The 24,880-nt window shown below is 30.4% G+C and overlaps 1 protein-coding gene across 2 annotated transcripts in view; it reads right to left on the reverse strand.

The window, feature by feature from the left end:
• LOC114333990 (uncharacterized) overlaps positions 1–12,069 on the reverse strand; it is a 44,505-nt gene extending 32,436 nt beyond the window's left edge. The window contains exons 1-2 of one of the 2 annotated variants that reach the window (XM_028283989.2): positions 11,906–12,068; positions 5,100–5,176 (exon numbers count right to left, since the gene is read on the reverse strand). In XM_028283989.2, coding sequence (XP_028139790.2) covers positions 5,100–5,176; positions 11,906–11,939 — 111 coding nt within the window. In that variant the 5' untranslated portion in view covers positions 11,940–12,068. Of the gene's footprint in view, positions 1–5,099; positions 5,177–11,905 lie in introns of both variants that reach the window. The other variant, XM_028283990.2, reaches the window with a different exon arrangement.
• Positions 12,070–24,880: the final 12,811 nt, after the last annotated feature.

Genomic DNA, 24,880 nt, shown 5'->3' on the forward strand with positions numbered 1-24,880 from the left:
ATTATCCTTCATAAACTAATGAATCAAAAGCATAATATTAAGAAACCATAAGGCTACAGTTAAGTTTTAATTTCAATATTTTATATACGCCAGAATATTCCACAGGGTGCTCCAAACTTTGAGGAAAAAACACACTATCATTGTTACACCCGGTATACAATGACACTTATCAATATTATTACATCGATATTCTTGAAGAATAAAGTTATAACATATTAAAAAAGTCATTAAAATTGGACAAGAGGTTTAGGAAATACAAGACATCAAAAATGTCCCATTTTTAAGCTGGTGCGTTAATTTTGGTGCTTAGTGTATATTTGTAAATAATTGTAAAGAATTCTCCAAACTCATCTAGAATCTAATCATTTTATAATAAAATTTGAAGTAGGGCCACTAATATGCTGTATTGAAATGAGCAATAGAGTCCCACTATATTCGTGCACTTAGAATACAACCGCTTCTATTTGAATTTTATATCTCATAACATATCTTATCGTTTGCAGTAACAACATCGAATGTAACTTTGGACATATGTAAAATTTTCGAGCGCAATATACTATCAAATCGTCTGAACGCGCCAGGAATTGTGTCACTAAGATGTTCGACATTTTTATAGATTAACCCGGGAGCATATTTACAGATGCTTGCGTGTGTAGACACCAGGGTGTTGAAATCAGTTAGGGTTTGGAGAAACGGTACATTTACAGATGCTAGCGCGTGATGACACCACGGTGTTGAAACCAGTTAGGGTTTGGAAAAACAGTACGTTTACAGACGCTAGCGTGTGTTGACACTAGGGTGTTGAAATCAGTTAGGGTTTGTAAAAACAGTACATTTACAAATACTAACAGATTTGGACACCAGAGTGTTGAAACCAGCTAGCTTTTTTAGTGGTTATACATGCATAGATGCTAACGGCTATTGACTTTGATTTTATATACCTACTGTTGTGGAAAAATATTTAAGTGATTTAGGTATTAATAAATAATTAAACGTTGTTGGGATATAAACAATAATATATTAACACGAAAAACAACATAAAAAATAATGTTGTTCTGAAGCTATGTGCTTTTGGCATTTTTATAATTAACTATTTAGATGGGAAATAAGCCAAAATTAAATTAAAAAAAAATAATTTTATTAACGTTTCGACGCCCAAATCGGGTGTCGTTGTCAAAATACAAAATACGTACTACTAAATTAAACAAAAATGTTGTTGTTTAGTAAAAAATACTTTAAAATGTATAATATATGTATGAATTGCCAATATAAATGAGTCAGATTAAAAAAATTATTAGTAGAATTTTTTACTAAGCAACAACATTTTTGTTTAATATACAGGGTATTTGGTAAAGAAAGGGCCATAGCTTAACCTCCGGTTCCTGAGGTTAAAATAGGCCGATTTAAGCTAACTTACCTTAGTACAAAGTTTATAATAACCGAGATACAGGGTGTCAAATTTAAACTTTTTTTTTATTTATTATTGAATATTTCCTGACAGATATGAGATAACAACATGAAATTTGGTACGTGGGGTTTTTTGGGTCAAGAAAACTAAATTCCCTACCAAAAATTATGTATTGCCCAGAGGGCGCCACATACGCCTTTCAGCAATTATTTATTACGTTAAATGTTTTATCCCTCACTCTGTATAATTTTGACATTAAAATTTTTATTCTCCTATTAGTTTTACTTAAAAAAGCTATACTTCTTTCATCTCTCTAAACTCAACCGTTTTCGAGATGAACGCATTTTAAATCTGCGATACACCATCATTTTTAGCATAATATCATTGTAGTTACACCCGAAAAATAACTTAAAACCATAATAATTGTGCCAGTTCTCAAATTTATGGCATTGCATCGCAAATTCCATTTGAAGAAATTTGCGATACATTTTTGGATAATTTTATGGTTTCAAGTTATTTTTCTGGTGTAACTACAATGATATTATGCTAAAAATTATGTTGCACCGCAGATTTAAAATGCGTTTATCTCGTAAACAGTTGAGTTTAGGGAGATGAAAGAGGTATACCTTTTTTAAATAAAACTAATAGGGGAATACAAATTTTAATGTCAAAATTATACTGAGTGACGGATAAAAAAGATGGAACGTATTAAATGAGTGCTGAAAGGCGTATGTGGCGCCCTCTGGGCAACACATAACTTTTGGTAGGGAATTTAGTTTTCTCGTCCCGAAAAACCGCCACATACCAAATTTCGTGTTGATATCTCATGCCTGTCAGGAAATATTCAATAATAAATAAAAAAAAGTTTCACTTTGACACCCTGTATCTCGGTTATTATAAACTTTGTACTAAGGTAAGTTAGCTTAAATCGGCCTATTTTAACCTCAGGAACCTGAGGTTAAGCTATGGCCCATTCTTTACTAAACACCCTGTAGTAGTATTTTTTATTTTGACGACACCCGATTTGAGCATCGAAACGTTAATAAAATTAAATGTAGTAATGAAACACAGACTTACTCACAATCATTTAATTATATTGTATATTATATTATACAGAGAGAGTCTGTAAAGTGGAATAAATTCAATATCTCAAATACTAATTGTTTTTTTGGAAAATGCTCAGACCCGTCGATTAGTATTTCAAATTGTCCTTTTTGACATTCAATAATAATGTATACAGGGTGTCCCAATTTAGAGATATGACGTCATCGTCGATTTTCTTAAATGGCAACACTGTCATTTTGATAGCTAATTTGATAGGGTTTGTAAAGTTATACATAACTGCAAAATATCAAATTTTTATTCTCTACCATTTACAAGATAATAGAAAATAACAAAGTTATATCTGTAATTTGGAATATATTCAATAATTAAAATACTAACTGTTTTTTTGAAAAATGCTCAGACCCGTCAATTAGTATATCAAATTGTCCTTTTTGACATATAATAATAATGTATACAGGGTGTCCCAATTTAGAGATATGACGTCATCGTTGATTTTCTTAAATGGCAACACTGTCATTTTGATAGCTATTTTGATAGGGTGTGTAAAGTTATACACAACTGCAAAATTTCAAATTTGTATTCTCTACCATTTAGATGATAATAAAAAATAACAAAGTTATGAAAAAGAAGTAATCAACTAATAATTGAATTTAATTATTTCAATAAATTAAGCAAAAACTCATAATGTTGCCCTCAATTATTGTCAAATTGTCAATGGGCAACGTTATGAGCATTTGCTTAATTGAAATAAATAAATTCAATTATTATTTGATTACTTCTTGTTCTTCATAACTTTGTTATTTTTTATTATCTTGTAAATGGTAGGGAATAAAATTTTGAAATTTTTCAGATGTGTATAACTTTACACACGCTATCAAAATAGCTATCAAAATGATAATGTTGCCATTTAAGAAAATCAACGATGACGTCATATCTCTAAATTGGGACACCCTGTATAAATTATTATTATATGTCAAAAATGACAATTTGATATACTAATCGACGGGTATGAGCATTTTTCAAAAAAACAGTTAGGGCCGGTTGTTCGAACGCCAATCAACAATGATCACTATCAAATATTTAATTACTGTCACAACTGTCAATGTCAACTTTGATTGGGTTGCTGAAAACATAATTATTGGTTACAATTATGAAATTAGTTAATTTATTATGTTAATAATTGTTATGTTAATTGATTAACTAATCTCATAATTATAATCAATTATGTTTTCAGCAACCCGATAAAAGTTGACATTGACAGTTGGTGACAGTAATTAAATATTTGATAGTGATCATTGTTGATTAGCGTTCGAGCAACCGGCCCTTAGTATTTTAATTATTGAATATATTCCAAATTACAGATATAACTTTGTTATTTTCTATTATCTTGTAAAGGGTAGAGAATAAAAATTTGATATTTTGCAGTTATGTATAACTTTACAAACCCTATCAAATTAGCTATCAAAATGACAGTGTTGCCATTTAAGAAAATCGACGATGACGTCATATCTCTAAATTGGGACACCCTGTATACATTTTTATTGAATGTCACAAAGGACAATTTGAAATACTAATCGACGGGTCTGAGCATTTTCCAAAAAAACAATTAGTATTTGAGATATTGAATTTATTCCACTTTACAGACTCTCTCTGTATATTTTTTTCAATTTAATGGTGGCTTATTTCCCATCTAAATAGTTAATTATAAAAATTCCACAAGCAAATAGCTTCAGAGCAACATTATTTTTTATGTTGTTCTTTTGTGTTAATATATTATTGTTTATATCCCAACAACGTTTAAGTATTTACTAATACCTAAATCACTTAAATATTTTTCCACAGCAGTAGGTATATAAAATCAAAGTCAATAGCCGTTAGCATTTATGCATGTATATTAATTACTAAAAAAGCTAGCTAGATTCAACACTCTGGTGTCCAAATCTGCTAGTATTTGTAACTGTACTGTTTTTCCAAACCCTAACTGATTTCAACACCCTAGTGTCAACACACGCTAGCGTCTGTAAACGTACTGTTTTTCCAAACCCTAACTGATTTCAACACCGTGGTGTCAACACGCGCTAGCATGTGTAAATGTACTGTTTTTCCAAACCCTAACTGATTTCAACACCCTGGTGTCTACACACGCAAGCATCTGTAAATATGCAACCCGGGAGCAGTCGCGCCGTTAAAAACAATCTAACATTTTATCATTTTCCATGATAACTCGATGAAAAATTTTGCAACATAACTTTCACTCGTAAGTGCCTCGAGGAAAAGTATAGAAATGCGTAAGTATTTTTTTATTGAATTTTTTTTTTAATTTTTTATTTGTTTTTTGTGTGAATTTATCGCTATGGTGAGAACCAATTAGCTTTAAAATTGTTAGATATATATATTTTTTAATAACATAAAAAGTAAATAGGTATATTATAAAATAAAACTTTTCATCTCGCGAATGATTATGTGAGAGAAGAGAGCGCGACTGCTCCCAGGTTAAAAAAAATTATAATCCGTATCGTCTGAACTAAAGTGGTAAATAATTATCGTATCGTACAGGCTATCTGAACGGGCTGTTACATAAATAGAAATTTTTTAACATCTTTAGAAATTTAATCAATATACTCACATTTATTCTCTTGATGTCACAATTAGGCCTGTTTAAATGTACTAGATCATCTAATAGATAAAAATGGTGAACCAGTCCTATAAATAAGAAAAAACATGTTTGTGTTTTTCTTCTACTTGAAGTTAGAAAGAAAATTTACTAAATTTACGATCATATTTACGATATTACGCTCATTTAAAATGAATATAAACTTATAGTAGGGTAGGAAAATATGCTAAATTTGCAGTTACTCTAGCGTTATAGGGACCTACTGGGTTGTGAAGATTAGGTCCTAAAATCAAAAAAAGTTAAGTAAAGTTTTCCATTTAAGTGGGGCCTTTCCATTTTTGAAGTTATACTTCATTAGGGGCGATTGGGAGTGAATTTTTGTTATTCTGCGCGCATGCGCACACCGACAGTATTGCGTCAGTTGCTAAATTTTTCAAGTTATGTATATATCAGTGCAAAAAAGGTGAGAAAAGAATGTATTAGTGTTTTTAGTAAATATGTTTATTATAATTTTTGTGTCTTTAGATTTGTCTTCCTCGGGAGTAAAATAAGTATTATTAAAAAAATATTTTATATTTATTATACTTCACTTCGTCAGTTTGTTGTCGTAAATTGTCGTTATTTCCGAGAAACTATATAAACAGAGAGGTCGTGGCGTTATTGGTAGAGCATTCGGCTTCAGATCGAGAGGTCTTGGGTTCAAATCCGGACAATTCCTATTTTTTTCTTTTATTGTTGGAATGTGGTACGCATTAAAATTAGTTTAATATTTAAATAAAATAAAAATAAATTGCTTAAAGTATATTTATTTCGTTTAAATCATATAATAGAAGTATAACTTCTTATGTGCGTACAAAGTAAACACATATTATTTTTTAATTTAATTTTTCAGTTCTGTCAATCGTTTTTTCCGATTATAGCGCCATCTATCCATAATTCGAAAAACTTTTTCGAATCCAAGTTTGTTATTTTTACGTAAGGAATCCAAATCTGCAGTAAAAAATGGGGGCTCCTATTTAAGGTTTTAAAGTTACTCCCACCACATGTCCGTAGGGGGTCGGGTTTGGTGTCATTCAATAAATTTTTCAAAAATATTGAATACGTGTATTTTGCCGTTTTTCGGTGTGATGTTCATTTCGCAAAATATCGCTGTGTTCCTATTTAAAAATTAAAATTTATATATCCCTCTACGTGGGGGTCGTGTTTAGTACCATTCCATAGATTTTTGAAAAATATTAAACACGTATTTTTTAGTTTTTCGATCTGACGTTTATTTTTCGAAATATTCGCTTTTTTCTTGTGCAACTTCTTGATTCGCCCATTTCCGTACGTCCCGCTCAAAACGTCATATTTTTTAAATATACATTGTTCTGCATGTACTTAGTTTACCCTATCTTAATCTGACGATTTCGAGTTTTTCTAAGGATAGATTTTTTTCGAGCCCCCTTAACGAACTGCCCTATATTAAGATTCAATATAAGGTAGGGGTGAATTTACAGGGTACAATGCTTCTCCCCATGTCATAATCTGACGTGCTCGAGTAACTGTAAAAATCCCCGCTTGGGCTCCACTACCATTATAATAGATCACGGCAACTAGTATAAAATAAATGGATTTTTAAATACAGAACCTATCAACTTGCAATATTTTGCATTGTATTTAGGATAATGTCAGAAAAAAGATTACTACATAAAAATGGGTGAAAATGCATAGATGCATTTTAAAGTCCATATTATGATGCATCCGAAAATGCATTAAAATGTCAAAGTAACTGTACTCATGGCCAGATTTTGTTACTCGGGAGTTTTTAGGGTCGCTTAAGACGAATACTTCATCAGAACTCACCATCGGAACACTTGGGGCACATGTTAACTAATAAGGCACTCCTTACCTGAAGCTTCGATGATTTTCTGCACTAAATTCCAGTGGCGGCTCGTGGCCTTGGAGACAGGGTCGGCAAGGTTTTTTGTGTCCTCATATAGGTATACCATCAAACTAAAAGGCTTAAATCATCATAGGAGATTTTGTTGTTTTTTGTTTTTTTTTTTATTTGATGTACTTGACATTCTCTCTTGTTTCATGGTGTTTCGACCATACGTGTTGATTCTTTTGAGACAAGATAAATCCCGTTTATTTGAGGCAGAAATTGGTGGTAGTGGTGATAAGAAAATTGATGAAAAGTTTGTTATAATGAATTGCAGTACTTACTACATAGAATTATACATACATATTTTGTAACTTATCCCACTGTCTGAAAATATTTGGATCGGCATAATTTTTAAGTACCTAACTTGTTATAATAAATATCTTGGAAATTCTTTGGAAAAGAGGTCAAAAATTTGCAAATCTAGTAGGTATCCAAAATTTCAAGATATACCTATTCGTTTTTCGAGATATGTATCAATGTATCATGTTGTTGTCTTTTTTGGAATGGTTCGGAAATATCAAGCGAGTCCAAAATGTCACTGCGTATATATTGGAAACTACTATCATTACGAAAATCTCTGAGATTTTGCACCAGCTTTCGTATTCTATTTTCTGAATAAATAATGTCAGTTGACTGATTTTGAACAATAATGAATATCTTGGGCAAACTCTGTCTTAAAAATATTTAAAAGAATTTAAATTTAAAAGAAAGTTCTCAAATCGATTGCTTCACGGATCGAGGTATCGCCAATTTCAAAACCAAAATAAAAATCAATAATAAAATCAAAAACTTCCAAAAGTTGTTCACGAAAATCTGCTACAGATACTAAAACTACCAGAGATAATCTGCTTAGATAAAACTAACCGAGATTTAAAATTTCATCGCGTCTGACAAACTGTTCGCTTTTGTTTTCGAAACAAATTTGTTCTAAAGCAGTAATCCGTTTAGGTGAGCGGAACTGGCAAGAAAAGACGATATTCTTTATTTTTTTACACGTATCATGCAAAAATAAATTCATTATATGCGTATAATAGTGAGTAAATAAAGCTTGTGATGCAATATGTAGTTTTAACTTTTGCCTGGAGACCATGCAATTCACCACACATCACAGCAACGCCGTCATAAGATTGCCCCAGTTTGCCGTACCAATTTATTTTTGGTATCAAAAAATTTTAAAAAATTCTTTAAAACATCAATAATATATTCTGCCTTATTGCTTTTACTCACGTTTCTAAAACCTAAAAACGTCTCATAAATATTACCACGTAACGACGTAACGCGTATCGAACAACAATAATTGATAATTGTGAATGACATGATAATCAGAAGTTTCATCTACTTCCAGTGACAAGCAAATGGTTTTCTAAATCTCAGATTCAATAACGTTATTCAAAATGTAACTATTTGATTATATGTAATAGTTCATTCTGTATTACGAATACAGTTCGAATCAGAAAGTAAATATTTCTAAAACAATTTTATTATTTTCTCTATAATTACTTTGATTTTTAATAAATGCTTCGATCCATCATGTCCACTACAAGATAATTCCTGACAACTTAAAAAAATTACAAATCAATTAAACGACGTAAGACGGCGTGATTATTTTTGACAATTTCTGCCGATGCGATCTGGCGATTCACTACCGACCGGCAGATTTAAATATGCCGTACCTGCCTACGGAGAGAATGTATGTTCGCTTGCTCATCGACTTGTTATTTGGTTGAGTTTTACGTGTAAATCATCAGCTGCGGATGCGTTGGGTACGGCTAGCCGAAAAGTCAGATGAATGGCTCGGATCATTCATTTTTTGAGAAGTCTGTTATGCGCAGGGATCACTTAACGCTCGGATTGATCAAATCCTTTTAAAAACCATGAATAAAATTTAGTCTGTATTATCTGACAGATTTTTTTTTACTTCACAGATACAAATATTAAAAAAATCTATCTATATAAATGTGTGGGTCATCTGTGCCCTGACCCTGACCGGCCGCCACTGCAAAATAGGTGATTGAAATGATCGTTCATGGGTACTTAATCTTTCATTTTTCCGACTGTGAGTATAATAATCACATAGGGCCTTTCATCGATTGTCATTTGTTTCTAGCTTCTGTCATATCTTGTATAATGAGGTCCCAGAGCACGCCAAATAGAATTCTATTTTGCTGACGTCACAAAATAAAATTTAATAATGGGAGAATCGACCAAAGACCGGCCGCCACTGCTAAATTGATAAGATTAATCTAGGGGCTTTTAGGGTCGCTGAACAAGGATACGCCATCAGAAACTTACCCCGGGTGCACCTGGTGCCAAAAATCCTCGAAACTCAAGAAGATAACATGCCGTAGCAGTGACCTTGGAGACCAGGTGGTCCGAAGATCGGTTCTGATGACGTATTCGTATTCAGCGACCTTAAAATCTACCGAGTAACAAAATCTGGCACTAAATATACTTATTTTGAGATTTTTATGCACTTTGGGGTGCATATTGAAGTGCAATTTTACAATATAAATGAAATAAGCATTTTTTCTGACAGCAGTAGATTATATTTTGCATTTAATAAAATACATACATCCTCCTTTTATGTAAATTAATTGAAATAATTTTTTGGCCACCCTATATAAATATTTACGTTATTCTTTATATTAATGTATAGAGAATTGAATAACCTTATAAAAGAGCTAGCACACGACTCCCATTCTCTTTCAGATGGATTACGTAACTAGTATGATATAAATACCAAAAAATCGTAATTTAGAAAAAATTAAAATTAACCTGTTTCGGGATTTATTTCCAAAATCTCACATTCATGAAAAAATTAATCTATTCCAACCTTTCAGGGCTCATATTTATTATTATGTATTTTAGAAAGGAACCACAACGTTAACGGGGTTTTATTATTTCATATGGTAAATGTACCCCTAAGCATGAAAAATCCGCGGAGTGCTACCATTTAAAGGGGTGCGTTTTTGAGAAAGATTACTCTCTAGGCACAGGGTGTATTAAGGTGAGTTCTATGCACTTTTGGTACAAACACGTCTACAAAAATATTGCTCCAGATTAAATTTACAATCGAAATACCACCTTTTAAAATCAGAAATAATTTCTTTACAAAAATATATTCAAAAAACATAGCAAAAAAAACACGAAAGAAAGCAATTTTGTTTTTTGTCCCATAACTTTTTCCACTAGGATGTAGGTATAGGCATCAATTAACAGAAAAAATCTCCATCATTTCTCTTTAAAATGAAGTTCAGTAGAAGTCTCTAGAATTTACAGTTTCCGAAATATGATTTTGCAAAATTCGCCGCTCACAGCATTTTTGGGCCATTTTCCCCATTATTTCGCAAAACATTGTTCTGTAACTTGTTTTACGCATCTCTAGGTATATGCAGTGGTACATTTAGTAGGAAGAGAAGTCAATTACCATTCAAATGGTCTATTGTATAAGGTTGTATGACTATTCTTAAGCAAGTCATAGTTTTTCAAACTTTTATACTTTTAACGATTTTTGATTTTTTTACTATTATTTTTTTAATTTCTTAATATAACTTTTTTCTTGTACATTTAGGCATATTTGGAATAAAAAGAAAGCTTATTTCCTTTACTTTAAAATTGTGTACATATTGTAAAAAATTCTAAGACTACTTTTATGTAAACAAGATATCTGTGAGATATCCAAGGGTATCCGGAATTTGAGAAAAGTTTTGATTTTTTTTCAATTAGAAGAATATAATTGCATAATAGAACATAATTTCTAATTCCAAATAAATTTTCTTAATAACATTTTTTTATATTGTGAAATATAAAGGTACTTGAACTCTTGAGCTAAATTCATCTTTTTTAACATACCTCGTACACTATTAATAAAATTTTATATCCGATGATTGATTCTTAGAGTTTAAGCTATGCAGATAATTTTATGAAACTAATTTTTTTTCATAAAATTAATAATAAAAAAGTTTTCCATATGGTTCCCACTTAGTGGGAACGTATCAGAGGAGTATGATAATTGTCACTGTGACAGTAGAATTTTATAAAATACTCCTGTCACAGACGTCTAAAGGTGGAAAACTATGTAATGTAATGTTATTTTATAATTTTATAACGATCATTTCCCCCTCCACTAGTTTCAGCTCTTTTTGTTTCGCAATGTATTATGTTTTCCATCTTTTGAGCTATTTTGCCGGTTATTAGCGCGGTCATCACTGTATAATTGTAAAACATATCAAAAATCGTAAAAAGTATCAAACTTTGAAAAACCATATCTTGTTTAAAAATGGTCACACAAACTTCTGTATTCGACTATTTTAAAGTCAATTCACTTCTCTTCCTCTTAAATATACCACAGCATATTATACCTAGAACTGCGTAAAAAAAGTTAGGGAGCAATGTTTGCCAAATAATAGGGAAAATTCTGTGAGTGGCAAAATTTGAAAAATTATGTTTCGGAAATAATAAATCCTAGATACTTCTACGAAACATCATTTTAAAGGAGAAGTTATGGGACAGAAAACAAAATTGCTTTCTTTCGTTTTTTTTTTTGCTTTTTATTTTGAATACATTAAAAACAATATCTGTGACTTTTAAAGGTGATATTTTAATAGTAAATTTAATCTGGAACAATTTTTCTGTAGATGTGTTTGTACCAAAAGTGCATAGAAATCACCCTAATTCACCCTGTGCCTAGGCACTAATTCACACATTTCTCAAAAACGCACCCCTTTAAATGGTAGCACTCCACGGTTTTTTTTTTATATTTAGAGGTCCATTGACCATCTGAAACAATAAAACCCCGTTAACGTTGTAGTTCCTTGTAGATCTCTTATTTTGAACGTAATCAATAGCCTATAATATGGGTATTATATTGAGAAGAAAATGAAAAACGTACCTAAAAATAGATAAAATGGCAACCCTTGCCCCATAATTGCACAGTATTCGGTGATACTACAACTTCAATATTAAAATTAACAATAAAACATTTTTATTTTTATTTTTACGTTATAAAAATTTTATAAGACCAACCTTGCGCTGACCTTAAGTCATGATTAGGAAAGTAGAATTGCCAACAGCTTCTCGATAACCAATAATATTTCAAATATATTAAATAAACAAGCATATTATTAGTAACAAAAATAATAAAATAATTGTATTGATCAATTTATAATTAATATTTATATGTTTCTGGAAAAAATGTTACCAAATTAGTTGAACAAAAATATTTTTATTACGACTGTAAAATAAAGGCCATCGTTGCCAGAGAAAATCTTCATCTCTTTACAACTCATGCATACCTATTACGAACTAGATCTTAGCTTATTTATAACATCTTCAACGCCTTGACATATTGAAAAATACATCTTTCATTTTTCGTCCACCTATCTGTCCTTTCTATAAAACAACTTTTTAGGTTACAAATAAAAAATATGATACTAAATATCACCTAAAAAATGCTCCACTTTTTGATTTCGGTTTTTTCCAATTTCTAAAAAAGTGTGTAATGTGTCCTCCAGCTTACAAACCAAAATATTGGTAGTGTCCCAGTAAAATTATTACAATTATTATATGCTTTTTTTTCATACATCAACTTAATAGGTAATTGATTATGTACTATAGAAAGGAACTACAACGTTAACGGAGTTTTATTATTTCATATGGTCAATGAATCTCTCTATATGAAAAAACCGCGGAGTGCTACCATTTAAAGGGGTGCGTTTTTGAGAAATGGGTGAATTAGTCCCTGGGCACAGGTTACATTAAGGTGAGTTCTATGCACTTTTGGTACAAACACTTCTACATAAAAATTGTTCATGGTTAAATTTCCTATCTAAATGTAACTTTTTAAAGTCAAGGATACTTTTTTTTACAAACATATATTCAAAAGAAAAAGCACAAAGAAACCCAAAAGAAAGAAATTTTGTTTTTTGTCCCATAACTTTTGTCCACGGGGATATAGGTATAGATATTGCTTCACAGAAAAAAAACTTACATATTTTCTCTTTAAAATGGTCTGGTAGAGGTCATTAGGATTTACAGTTTTCGAAATATGATTTTTCAAAATTCGCCACTCACAGCAATTTTGGGCACTTTTCCTTGTTATTTCGCAAATATTGTTCTGTAACTTTTTTCTACGTAACTTTAGTTATATGCAATGGTACATGTAAGAGGAATAGAAATCAATTACCTTTAAAATGGCCTACTGTATAATGTTGTACGACTTCTTTTAAACAGGTTATCTTTTTCAAGACTTTTAACGAGTTTTTATATTTTTACGATTATTTTTTAAATTTCCCATTAAAACTTTTTTTTCTATATGGTATATATTATATAATAAAAAAGAAAGCTTATTCTGTTTATTTTAAAATGGTGTATTATAAAAAATTCTAGGGTTATTTTTGAATAAGATATGCTTTTTCAAATTGTAATAAGTACTTGCAACGATTTTTGATTTTAGGATTATTTTTTAAATTCCCAATTATAACTTTTTTATGTGATTGTGTGTTATGATTGAATCTTATTTTTTATAGGTAATACTTTTGATCCACTTGACTCGGCCGGGCAAACTTGAAAATATGTATTAATTCCAATATTTACTGTCAAAGCTCCTGCACCACAAGCTTTGCTTGAAAAAATAGCATGTAAATGTACCAAAGGATGTACAAAAAACTGCGGTTGTAGGAAGATATGAATTAGTTGTTCAATATTCTGCAAAGGGTGCATGTGCATGGGTACTAATTGTGGGAACTCTAAGATAACTGAGGTGTCAGAGGAAGATATTGAAGCTAATGGTAACGAAGAGATGGACTTTGATTTTGAAATTTTTTTAAATGTCAACGTTTAAATAATTTTAACTAAAGTGATGTTTTTTAAGACTAATGTTTTTGTAATTTTTGTAAAAGAAATATTTTAAATAATACAGGTAAAAAAATATCAAAGAATCACTCGGTTTCCATTATGTATTTAAATATAGATGATACACCATTTTAAACAACAGAAAGTAAGCCCTCTTTGTTGCGCAATATATAGATAGTATGTATATTCATGTACAAGAAAAAAAGTAATAATGAGAAATTTCAAAAATAATCGTCAAAAATGTAAAAAATAATATTTTTTATATTAGGCCTTATATAATATATAATATATTATATAATAATTTTGTTTTATTTTTATATTATATTATAAAAAAATCGTTAAAAGCATAAAATCTTGAAAAACCACAATCTCTTTAAAAAAAGTCGTACAACGTTATACAGTAGACCATTTTAAAGGTAATTGATTTCTATTCCTATTACGTGTACCATTGCATATACCTAAAGTTACGTAGAAAAAAGTTACAGAACAATATTTGCGAAATAACAAGGAAAATTGCCGAAAATTGCTGTGAGTGGCGAAATTTGAAAAATGGTATTTCGAAAACTGTAAGTCCTAATGACCTCTAACAAACATCATTTTAAAGAGAAAATATGTAAGTTTTTTTTCTGTGAAGCAATGTCTATACCTATATCCACGTGGACAAAAGTTATGGGACAAAAGACAAAATTTCTTTCTTTTGGGTTTCTTTGTGCTTTTTCTTTTGAATATATTTTTGTAAAAAAAAGTATCTTTGACTTTAAAAAGTTATGTTTAGATAGGAAATTTAACCGGGAACAATTTTTATGTAGACGTATTTGTATCAAAAGTGCATAGAACTCACCCTAATGTAACCTGTGCCCAGGGACTAATTCACCCATTTCTCAAAAACGCACCCCTTTAAATGGTAGCACTCCGCGGTTTTTTCATATATAGATGTCCATTGACCATATCAAATAATAAAACCCCGTTAACGTTGTAGTTCCTTTTAGCTATCTTATTTTGAATATAATCAATAGCCTATAAAAACCTCAAAAGTCAACAAAAGACCTTCATTTTTGTTTTTTGATAAGGTTTGTAGAAGTCGACATTTTCACACTCGGAAATCACCATTATTTTATTCATTTAATTGATGAAATTTCGCAAAAAGCTTGTGTTCTAGTGGTGTGTGTTAACTCACTAACAAACTCTCTAATAGTTTAGAATTATGTAAAACGTATTTTTTAAGTCACATTGACAATCAAATTATACTTATAGGGGAGTGCAATTAGAACGAAAACATGCATTGTTTCGGAAAAATTCAAACAAGCTTATATTTTTTAAAACTATTTTTGTTAATTTATAGAGGGTGTTTGGTAAAGAATGGGCCATAGCTTAACCTCAGGTTCCTGAGGTTAAAATAGGCCGATTTAAGCTAACTTACCTTAGTACAAAGTTTATAATAACCGAGATACAGTGTGGCAAAGTTAAACTTTTTTTTATTTATTATTGAATATTTCTTGACAGGTATGAGATAACAACATGAAATTTGGTATGTGGGAGTTTTTTGGGTCGAAAAAACTAAATTCCCTACCAAAAATTATGTATTGCCCAGAGGGCGCCACATACGCCTTTCAGCACTCATTTATTACGTTCAATTTTTTTTATCCCTCGCTCTGTATAATTTTGACATTAAAATTTTTGTTCTCCTATTAGTTTTACTTAAAAAAGGTATACTTCTTTCATCCCCTAAACTCAACAGTTTTCGAGATAAACGCATTTTTAATCTGCGATACACCATCATTTTTAGCATAATATCATTGTAGTTCCACCCGAAAAATAACTTAAAACCATAATAATTGTGCCAGTTCTCAAATTTATGTCATTGCATCGCAAATTCAATTTGAAGAAATTTGCGACACATTTTTGGATAATTTTATGGTTTTAAGTTATTTTTCGGGTGTAACTACAATGATATGCTAAAAATGATGGTGTGTCGCAGATATAAAATGCGTTTATCTCGAAAACGGTTGAGTTTAGAGAGATGAAAGAAGTATACCTTTTTTAAGTAGAACTAATAGGAGAATAAAAATTTTTAAGTCAAAATTATACAGAGTGAGGGATAAAAAAAATTGAACGTAATAAATGAGTGCTGAAAGGCGTATGTGGCGCCCTCTGGGCAATACATAATTTTTGGTAGGGAATTTGGTTTTCTCAACCCAAAAACCACCACATACCAAATTTTATGTTGTTATCTCATACCTGTCAGGAAATATTCAATAATAAATAAAAAAAATTTAACTTTGACACCCTGTATCTCGGTTATTATAAACTTTGTACTAAGTTAAGTTAGCTTAAATCGGCCTATTTTAACCTTAGGAACCTGAGGTTAAGCTATGGCCCATTCTTTACCAAACACCCCGTATACATGTTAAAGTAAAAAGTTCTACTCACGGATTTGGCCGCCAATTGTTTATTAATTGTTTAAACAATAACAATTGTTTTGTATTAATAATTTTAAAAATATCGTTCAATTCATCATTTTACTTTGATTAAATATGTTTCTATTTTGTTTTTGATTATAATACTGAATCCGAATATGGCATTGCAATTTGAAAATTCTTATACAGAAACTCTTACACAGGATGTCTGCGTAGCTAGGAACCACTTGGAAAACTCTTTTATTATCAATTTTACGAAAAAAAAGTTATTCTTCATAAAATGCTCTGGATAGTCAAAAATCTAAAACTCAACCATCATATATCAAATTTTATCAATTTTAAACGAGATATGTCAAAAATATGAATTCCGTTAAAGAGTAAAGTACTTTTATATTTCAGAATATCAAAAAATGCTATTGTGAAAAGTTGTGTGAAATTAAAAACTATGTTTAAATATACAATTACATTATTCTAATCGAAAAATTTTTTTCAATTTTTTCTCAAATTACGGATACTCATCATCATTTTATTACAATTATGATAACTATTTTATTATCACTTTTAAGAAAAAAAGTTATTCTTCGTAAAATGCTCTCAATGGTCTAAAATCTAAGATACAACCATCAGATATTAAACTTTTTTAATTTTATGCGAGGTATGTAAAAAGTATGAATTTTTCTTAAGAGTTAAGTGCCTTTATTATTCACAATATTTTAATTAGAAGGATGTAATTGAACACTAAACAAATTTTTTAATTCCAAACAACTTTTCTTAATAACAATTTTCGTTATTGTGAAATTTAACGATACTTTACTCTTGAGTAAAATTCATATTTTTTGACATACCTCGTATAAAATTCATTAAATTTGATAGTTAATGATTGCATCTAAGATTATCTATGATGCAGAGTATTTTATAAGCAATAACTTTTTTCGTAAAACTGATAATAAAAAAGTAATCAATAGGTTCCAGTTAGCGCCGACATAGTGTATGAGCTAAAAAAAAATTTTTTTGCTGAACATTTATTACCGTTGAAGTTTATTAATAAATGTATTTTAGGTAAGTTTTACAGAAAAAAGTTTTCATCACTTTATATAAACATTTTTTTTTAGCTGGTAATTTTCGGTTTTTGTATTACATTTTTGTTATCTTTCTTAATTTTCTCAAAAAGAAATAGTCTGTTTCATTTCGAAGGTAAAATAATTTAGTGCATTTTAAAGATTACATCATAAACTTTAAAGAAGCACTTATAAAACTGTAATAGATCTGTTCTAACTTAAGTAATACCGTCCTAAATTGGTGGTAATTCTATAAAACTACGAAGATTTCAAAAATTACATTTTTTAAGACGTCATATCGTTTGAATTAAATTATTGAGATGTTTTTGAATAAAACATCATTTAGTAAGATGCTTGAAAGGTAAGTCGTGCAAAATTGAGAGTTTTATAAGAAAAATTGTATTAGTTACACATTTTTAAATCATTTTTAAACAAAATTCATGTAAGGCTCATTTTCCGCCCCCACCCTACTTATGCCCATAAATTTTATTTCTTTTTATTATAACCATAAGATAGCTTAATTATTCCTCTTTTAGGTTCAATTTGTAAAAGTTCATTTGATCCATTATTTAAAGAATTACATTAAAACAACTCAACCGTCCACTTCGCGGTACGCTAATTTACAGTCGCCAATGTTTGTGAGAAGGGTGACTTTAGCGTTATAAATAAAAAATTATAGAAGATACAGATTTAATTTTAGAAAATTCTTTTTTTTTGAAAGTTTTTTTTGTAAAATTTTCTGAACTTTTCAGTGGTCAAGTCAGTTTTGTTCTAAAGTTTATATTTTCAGAGTTATTTAAAAAAAAAACATCAAATTTCGTAGTTCATTTGTTTAATAAAAAATGAAGCACCCACTTCTCAAGTAGAACTTTTTGATATGATGTTTACTAAACATTTCTTAATGAAATTACAAAAAGTTCTATCTTGTTTGATTTTTTCCGAAGTGAAAATCTATATGCACTCCCCTATTAGAGCAAACAGTTTTGAAAAATTAAAAGGTTATACCTACGTACAGCATGGTGCAAACGAAAGGTATAAATTCGTTATTTCGTAACCTGACAACTTTAAAAGGAAAGTCCGAAACAGGTCGATTTTTATTCTTAAACTAGTGATTTTACGCTTCGGTAAAATCAAGTCGTTTTACCATGCGACACGGTAGATTATTCAGTTGCCATCTAGAGTCACTCCACTCATTTTTTTTTTAGATTTTAGGATTAACAAACTTTATAGTTATTAAGGTACCAAGTGAATTATAAGGATAATAACGCTTGAGGTCAATGGTGTGTATATGTTGTCCGAATATACGTTGACCGAAACGTTATTACCCATAATACCCGTGGTACCTTCAACGTTTAATGTCCGACTAAATATTCTTTATATGCAAAAAAATTGAATGAATTAGTTTTCAAATAAGTACATTTACCATCAATAGTCGTAACGTAATTGTGGTAACCATAGTTTGACTTAGGTTGTTATTTTGCAACTTGACAGTACTTAACTAGTTATTTAAATTCAATACAATAGGGTGTTATTTTGAAAAATTACGCCCTAGGGAAATATATCATATTTAACTGACTTTAGTATCATGTCATTATTTGTCAAATGATACAGTCATGAGTGCTAATTAATGATGAGCAAAACAAGAACAAGACCAAGACCAGGCTAGTCTTGGTCTTGGTCTTGTTCTTGCAAGCTTGGTCTTGGTCTTAGTATTGCAGCTAAAAGGCAGTCTTGGTCTTAATCTTGGTCTTGCACTAGCCGGTCTTGTCCTTGGTCTTGGTCTTGCTGCAAGAGTCTTGCTGGTCTTGCTTTTTTGGTAGTAATAATTTGAACCAAACAATTTCAAATAAAATACACAAAAATCAAATATTTTGTTACTTTATTTAACCTTCGGAGTACGGAGATTATTTGACTTACTTAGATTACGAAGAGGGGTCAAGCGTGACCCATTCTCATTTTATTTATAAGGATGTTTTAAATAGTCAGTATTAATAAACAGTATCTTTAATTCAACAAAAAACAAACAAACATAACCATTATAATCCTAAATTATTGTATTTAAATTTTTTAAGATGGTTTCCCATGGGTATATACTAGTTCGCTCCGGCGGCCAGATTTTAATACCTTACAGAAAACGGGCATAGGTAAATTCGCTCCGGCCATATATTTGAATACGTATACCCGTAAACAGAGACGGCTGCGATTTACGTGTACCTACAAACATATTAAAAATATTTTTCGAAATCCGAAGACCGGGTCAGGACTGACCCGGCATCATAGATATTACGTAGAGGAAAAACTGTAATTTGCATGTTCACGAATTATATACGAAAAAATAGACTGAAACAAATAAGGAGAACTTACGATCAATCGGATTTGTAAAAAAATTATTTCATAAAATATTAAGAAATAAGTGAATTTCGGGTCACGCTTGACCCAGTCTTCGTACTCCGAAGGTTAATATAATTAACTTTTTTATAAACTAACTAAAACATACTTTTTAGTAAATACATTCATATTTACCATATATATATTTATAGTCCTAATACTAGAATATAATATAATAACTAAACCTAATGGGGAGATATAAACGCTTTAATTCTGTAATTTGTTATCTTGCAGTTCTTTAATTTTATTTTTCTACAACCGTGTTAAAAATGCAATTTTTAGCACTCCATACGAGCGTTAAAAATGCTACTTAAAGGCACTAGTGCTAGTGCTTTAAAAATTTTATGGCACTGCAGTTCGTATTGACCGTTAGGGTGCATCGAAAAATAAAAGTTGGAAATGTTATATCTAATAGCGTGAAAAAGTTGCTAGTGTTATTTTTCAGCATATTAGTATTTTTAATTTTTTTTCTAAGCGAATTTTATGCGCCCCCAACGACCTTGAATTTTATTAAATATCGGATTTTTATGGAAATTTCAATTTATATTATTTGGAATAAAATATGTGCTAACTCAGTCTAAGATCAATTAAAGAAAACTTAAAATGTTGTCAATTACAAATTTAAACGATATTTAAAGTTTTATTTGTTTTTTTCAGTCTCCCAACCCCTTTGAACTGCCCCGCTTCGTGAGTCCGTGCGTGTAATTTTCACTCATGTTTGGTGCGATGACTTACTGTTATTTGTTATTATTGTTGTTTGTAAATTAAAGATTTTTAAAATACTCTAACAAGAAGTAAAACCACTTCTATGTAAATTGGTATATTTATTAAAACTTACAAAATTTTAATAAATATACCAATTTACATAGAAGTGGTTTTACTTCTTGTTAGAGTTTTTTAACTATATGGTATACAGCCAACCTAGGGAACTTCCCTTTTAATTTTTAAAATAGATAAACCAGGACCATGGGGAATAAAATCAAGATGTGCTGTGGACCGCCCCATTTTTGGGCAACCACCAAATACATATACCTGAAAATGTTTTACCGAAATACAAACAAGCGATGAAGTTTTGTGGTTACAAGAGGATAAAAACTCAGCAAGAAAGAGCCAGAATTTTCTGGTATGGCCGAACAGGTTGCAATTAAATTGGAGGAAATATGGAAAAAGGCTTTAATTACAATAATTTAACATACAAGAATTATTCAGCTTTTAAAAGCCTATCATGACAAATTTATGAAACTTATGAAACCATTTAAGAACAAACAAAACAGTGAATTTTACAAAAATAAAATTCAATGCTTTAAGAACAAAAGTAAAACTACACGTTTCGATCTTGCAGCGTGCAAATGTGACACACTGATTAATTGTCTTTGTAGCAAATCTCAAAAAGCCTCTGCAAATGTGCCTCTGGATGATCGCGAATTTCTATTAAATCAAAGAAGTCCCAGAAAAATGGTGAAAAGCTCGATTGATAGGGAAAACAAAAACAAATATAATCAGAGAGAACAACGGTAAAAGTAGAAAATTACCGACGCAAAGACAAAACTTTAGCTCATGTAAAAAACAGTACCAAGTTTTATGATCAATCGATCGCGGAAGAACACATAACACTTTTTGTACATGAGCCAGGGTGCAAATATTTCGGATATGGTGATCCGCCGTCTGGTAAACAAAAAGTATCAAATCCAGCTATTGCATGTGACGAAACAGTCGTAAATACTGGCGTTAAGGGTGATGTAATACGGCTGTTAGAAGAACATCTTAAGAAACCGCTTCAGTGGTTTGTATGTCTGCGACATTCAAATGATCTACCCCTTGGACATCAAAAGAAGTTTGCCAGTGACCAAATAAAAAAACGTGAGGGTCTTCAAACTTTCTCCTATAAAAATTTTGATTTAAACGGCTACTTTGAGTTAATTAACTAACAAGAATTTCACTTTACAGAACCACCTTCTCTAGATTTTCGAGTAAAGTACTGTGAGATTTTATTAAGAATCCTAACTTAGACCCATTTCACATTGAGATTAAAATATATAACTGCCACAAACATTGTGTAGAACGATGTGTCAAGCTTGTGACACAAGCTTCTCTAGCAGTTTGTGGAGGGTATTCGAGGGATGGATTTATAAAAACTCGAATTGATTCCAGAAAAACTATGCCTCACTTTAATGCTAAATCGAAAGACATCTTCGAATAGAATGCTTCAACAATATTTTTTTGGAATATTTATATACCTAATTTTGTTTCTTAATGTTGTTCTGAAGCTATTTTCTTGTGGCATTTTTACAATTTTAACTATTTATAATGGGAAATAAGCCACAATATTATTAAAAAATGATTTTTATTAACGTTTCCACGCCCAAATCGGATGCCGTTGTCAAAATACAAAATACTACTAACATAAACAAAAATGTTGTTGCTTAGTAAAAAAAATTCTTCTAATAATTTATTTAATTTGACTCATTTATGTCGGCAATTCAGATACATAATATGATACATTTTAAAGTAGAAGACTTTAAAATGATATTGCCAATATTTATGAGTTGCGTTCCTGGGACAACTTTACTGAAAGATAGTTCATTCGATTACATGAAATCAACCCCAACTCAAGAATATCCGTCACAAAAAAATCATAGCATGTGATCTGTCTTTAAAAAGACAACCACATACAACGGTGATATTAAAATTCTCGCGATAGAGATCTCATAGTAAATCACGAGGGAAAACCAGGAAAAACCTCGTGATACTATCCCGACATCGTAAGTATTTGGTATTACATTTAATTTACTCTCAAAATTAATACCAAATTCTGACTTTACTATAATTTTGTTTAAATTATAAATAATATCAATAATACATGGATATATAAGTAATACTAAAATATAAAATATGTACTAACTTGACTATTGACTTACTAATTGTGGTATTTTCTTTCTATTGACTTCCTCTTTCAGTATGGGTATCCACATCCTACTGCATTCCACCGAGGAATTTGCGACACAATTGGTTTCGTTTAGCATAATTAGAGCCGCTTCTTTGATTTTTCTCTTTTTACTGTCTGTTTCTTTCAGGACTATACTTGAATCTCTCCACTGAACTCTATGTTCATTATCCCATGCGTGTTGACATATTTGAGATCTATCAAATTCTCTATTTTTAATATAAGATTTATGTTCACTTATTCTAAAGTTTAATGGTCTTGATAGGTGATATATCCATGTATTATTGATATTATTTATAATTTAAACAAAATTATAGTAAAGTCAGAATTTGGTATTAATTTTGAGAGTAAATTAAATGTAAGACCAAATACTTACGATGTCGGGATAGTATCACGAGGTTTTTCCTGGTTTTCCCTCGTGATTTACTATGAGATCTCTAACGCGAGAATTTTAATATCACCGTTGCATGTGGTTGTCTTTTTAAAGACAGATCACATGCTATGATTTTTTTGTGACTGATATTCTTGAGTTGGGGTTGATTTCATGTAATCGAATGAACTATCTTTCAGTAAAGTCGTCCCAGGAACGCAACTCATAAATATTGGCAATACCATTTTAAAGTCTTCTACTTTAAAATGTATCATATTATGTATCTGAATTGCCGATATAAATGAGTCAAATTAAATAAATTATTAGAAGAATTTTTTTACTAAGCAACAACGTTTTTGTTTATGTTAGTAGTATTTTGTATTTTGACAACGGCACCCGATTTGGGCGTCGAAACGTTAATAAAAATCATTTTTTAATAATATTGTGGCTTATTTCCCATTATAAATAGTTAAAACCTAATTTTGCACTTTGCTTTATATTTATTTTAGTATTAAAAAACTTGGGTGACGTCAGGGAGACGGATAAGTTAGGCTATTTTGTTATAAAAACAATGTTTTAGTATACTTTTCTTAAGTAAAATTATTAATTGCCTTGTGAAACCAGAAAATATTTTCCAATTTAAACCGAATTTATTTATTCAAGTTTTATAAGGTATTACAGTTTCCTTAAAAAAATTCGCATATTAATGTAGTTTTTCTAATTTTTAGTTGTCACGGGGGCAGAAAATATTTTTTTTTATTTCAACACAATTTTACTAAAATATTAAAGAGTGTGCTAGGCAACTTTTGTGAGCTATAACATTTTCGTTTCGAAATAAAAATTTTTTTCGTCTGTTAACATTTATTTAAAATTTTTAATTGTCTTGGGGGGCAGGAGATATTTTCCAATTTCGAAGAAATTTTACTAAAATACTTAACAGTTGATTGGGCAACTTTTGTGAGGTATTACTTTTCCATCGCAAAAAAAAATTTTTTTTTCGTTTTTTTTATGCACCCTATTGACTGTATAGGCAATTTTGATGTAATGTCAAAAAAATATAAAAATGGAATGTCAGTCAAGTTCAAGTAAAAGTTTTTTAGATATTGTCTTGTAATTACGTTTGTAGAAAAAATATTGTGTGATATGCGTGTTAAAAAGTACATTTTTAAGGCACTCATGTGCCTTTCACATGCGTGCCTTAAACGTGTACTTTTAACACTTATATCATAAATAACTATTAAACTACATTGCTCTCGTAATATGAGTTTTTCGCACTTTTTATTTTCACATATTTTTGGATTGAATACCCATTCTGACATTTAAAAATTTGAAAATATTGGGATGTGGGATTGGGACAAACAGTTATTTTTTATTCAGGCCACAATGTTTTCACAGCATTGTGAATCCCTTTTCAAAATCTATAATGATATTTTTTGGTATTAACTGACTAGAGATCTCGGACCGTGTATCCGAGTCTGTCACCTTAACATCGAGGGCATAAGCCAGGCAAAATGCCAAGTGTTGCAAAAAATCCTACACGATAACGACATTGACCTGGTTGCCATACAAGAGACCCATACTGAAGACAAAGTCCAGCTTGATTTAAGGGGAAAGATACCTGGCTACAATTTACTGGGAGCCACCTATGATAAACATTACGGCGTCGCAACCTACATTCGCTGCAATATAGAAAATGGTTTCCTACTTTCTGCTTCCAATGAAAATAATATACATGAAGTAGTCACCAAGATTGGAGATATTACCGTAGTTAACATATACAAACCTCCAGCCACTACATAAAACCCAGAAGTGCTAAAGACTCATCCACATCCTACTA

The sequence above is a fragment of the Diabrotica virgifera genome, chromosome 4 (genome assembly GCF_917563875.1).
Source record: "Diabrotica virgifera virgifera chromosome 4, PGI_DIABVI_V3a".
NCBI classification, from domain to species: Eukaryota; Metazoa; Arthropoda; class Insecta; order Coleoptera; family Chrysomelidae; genus Diabrotica; species Diabrotica virgifera.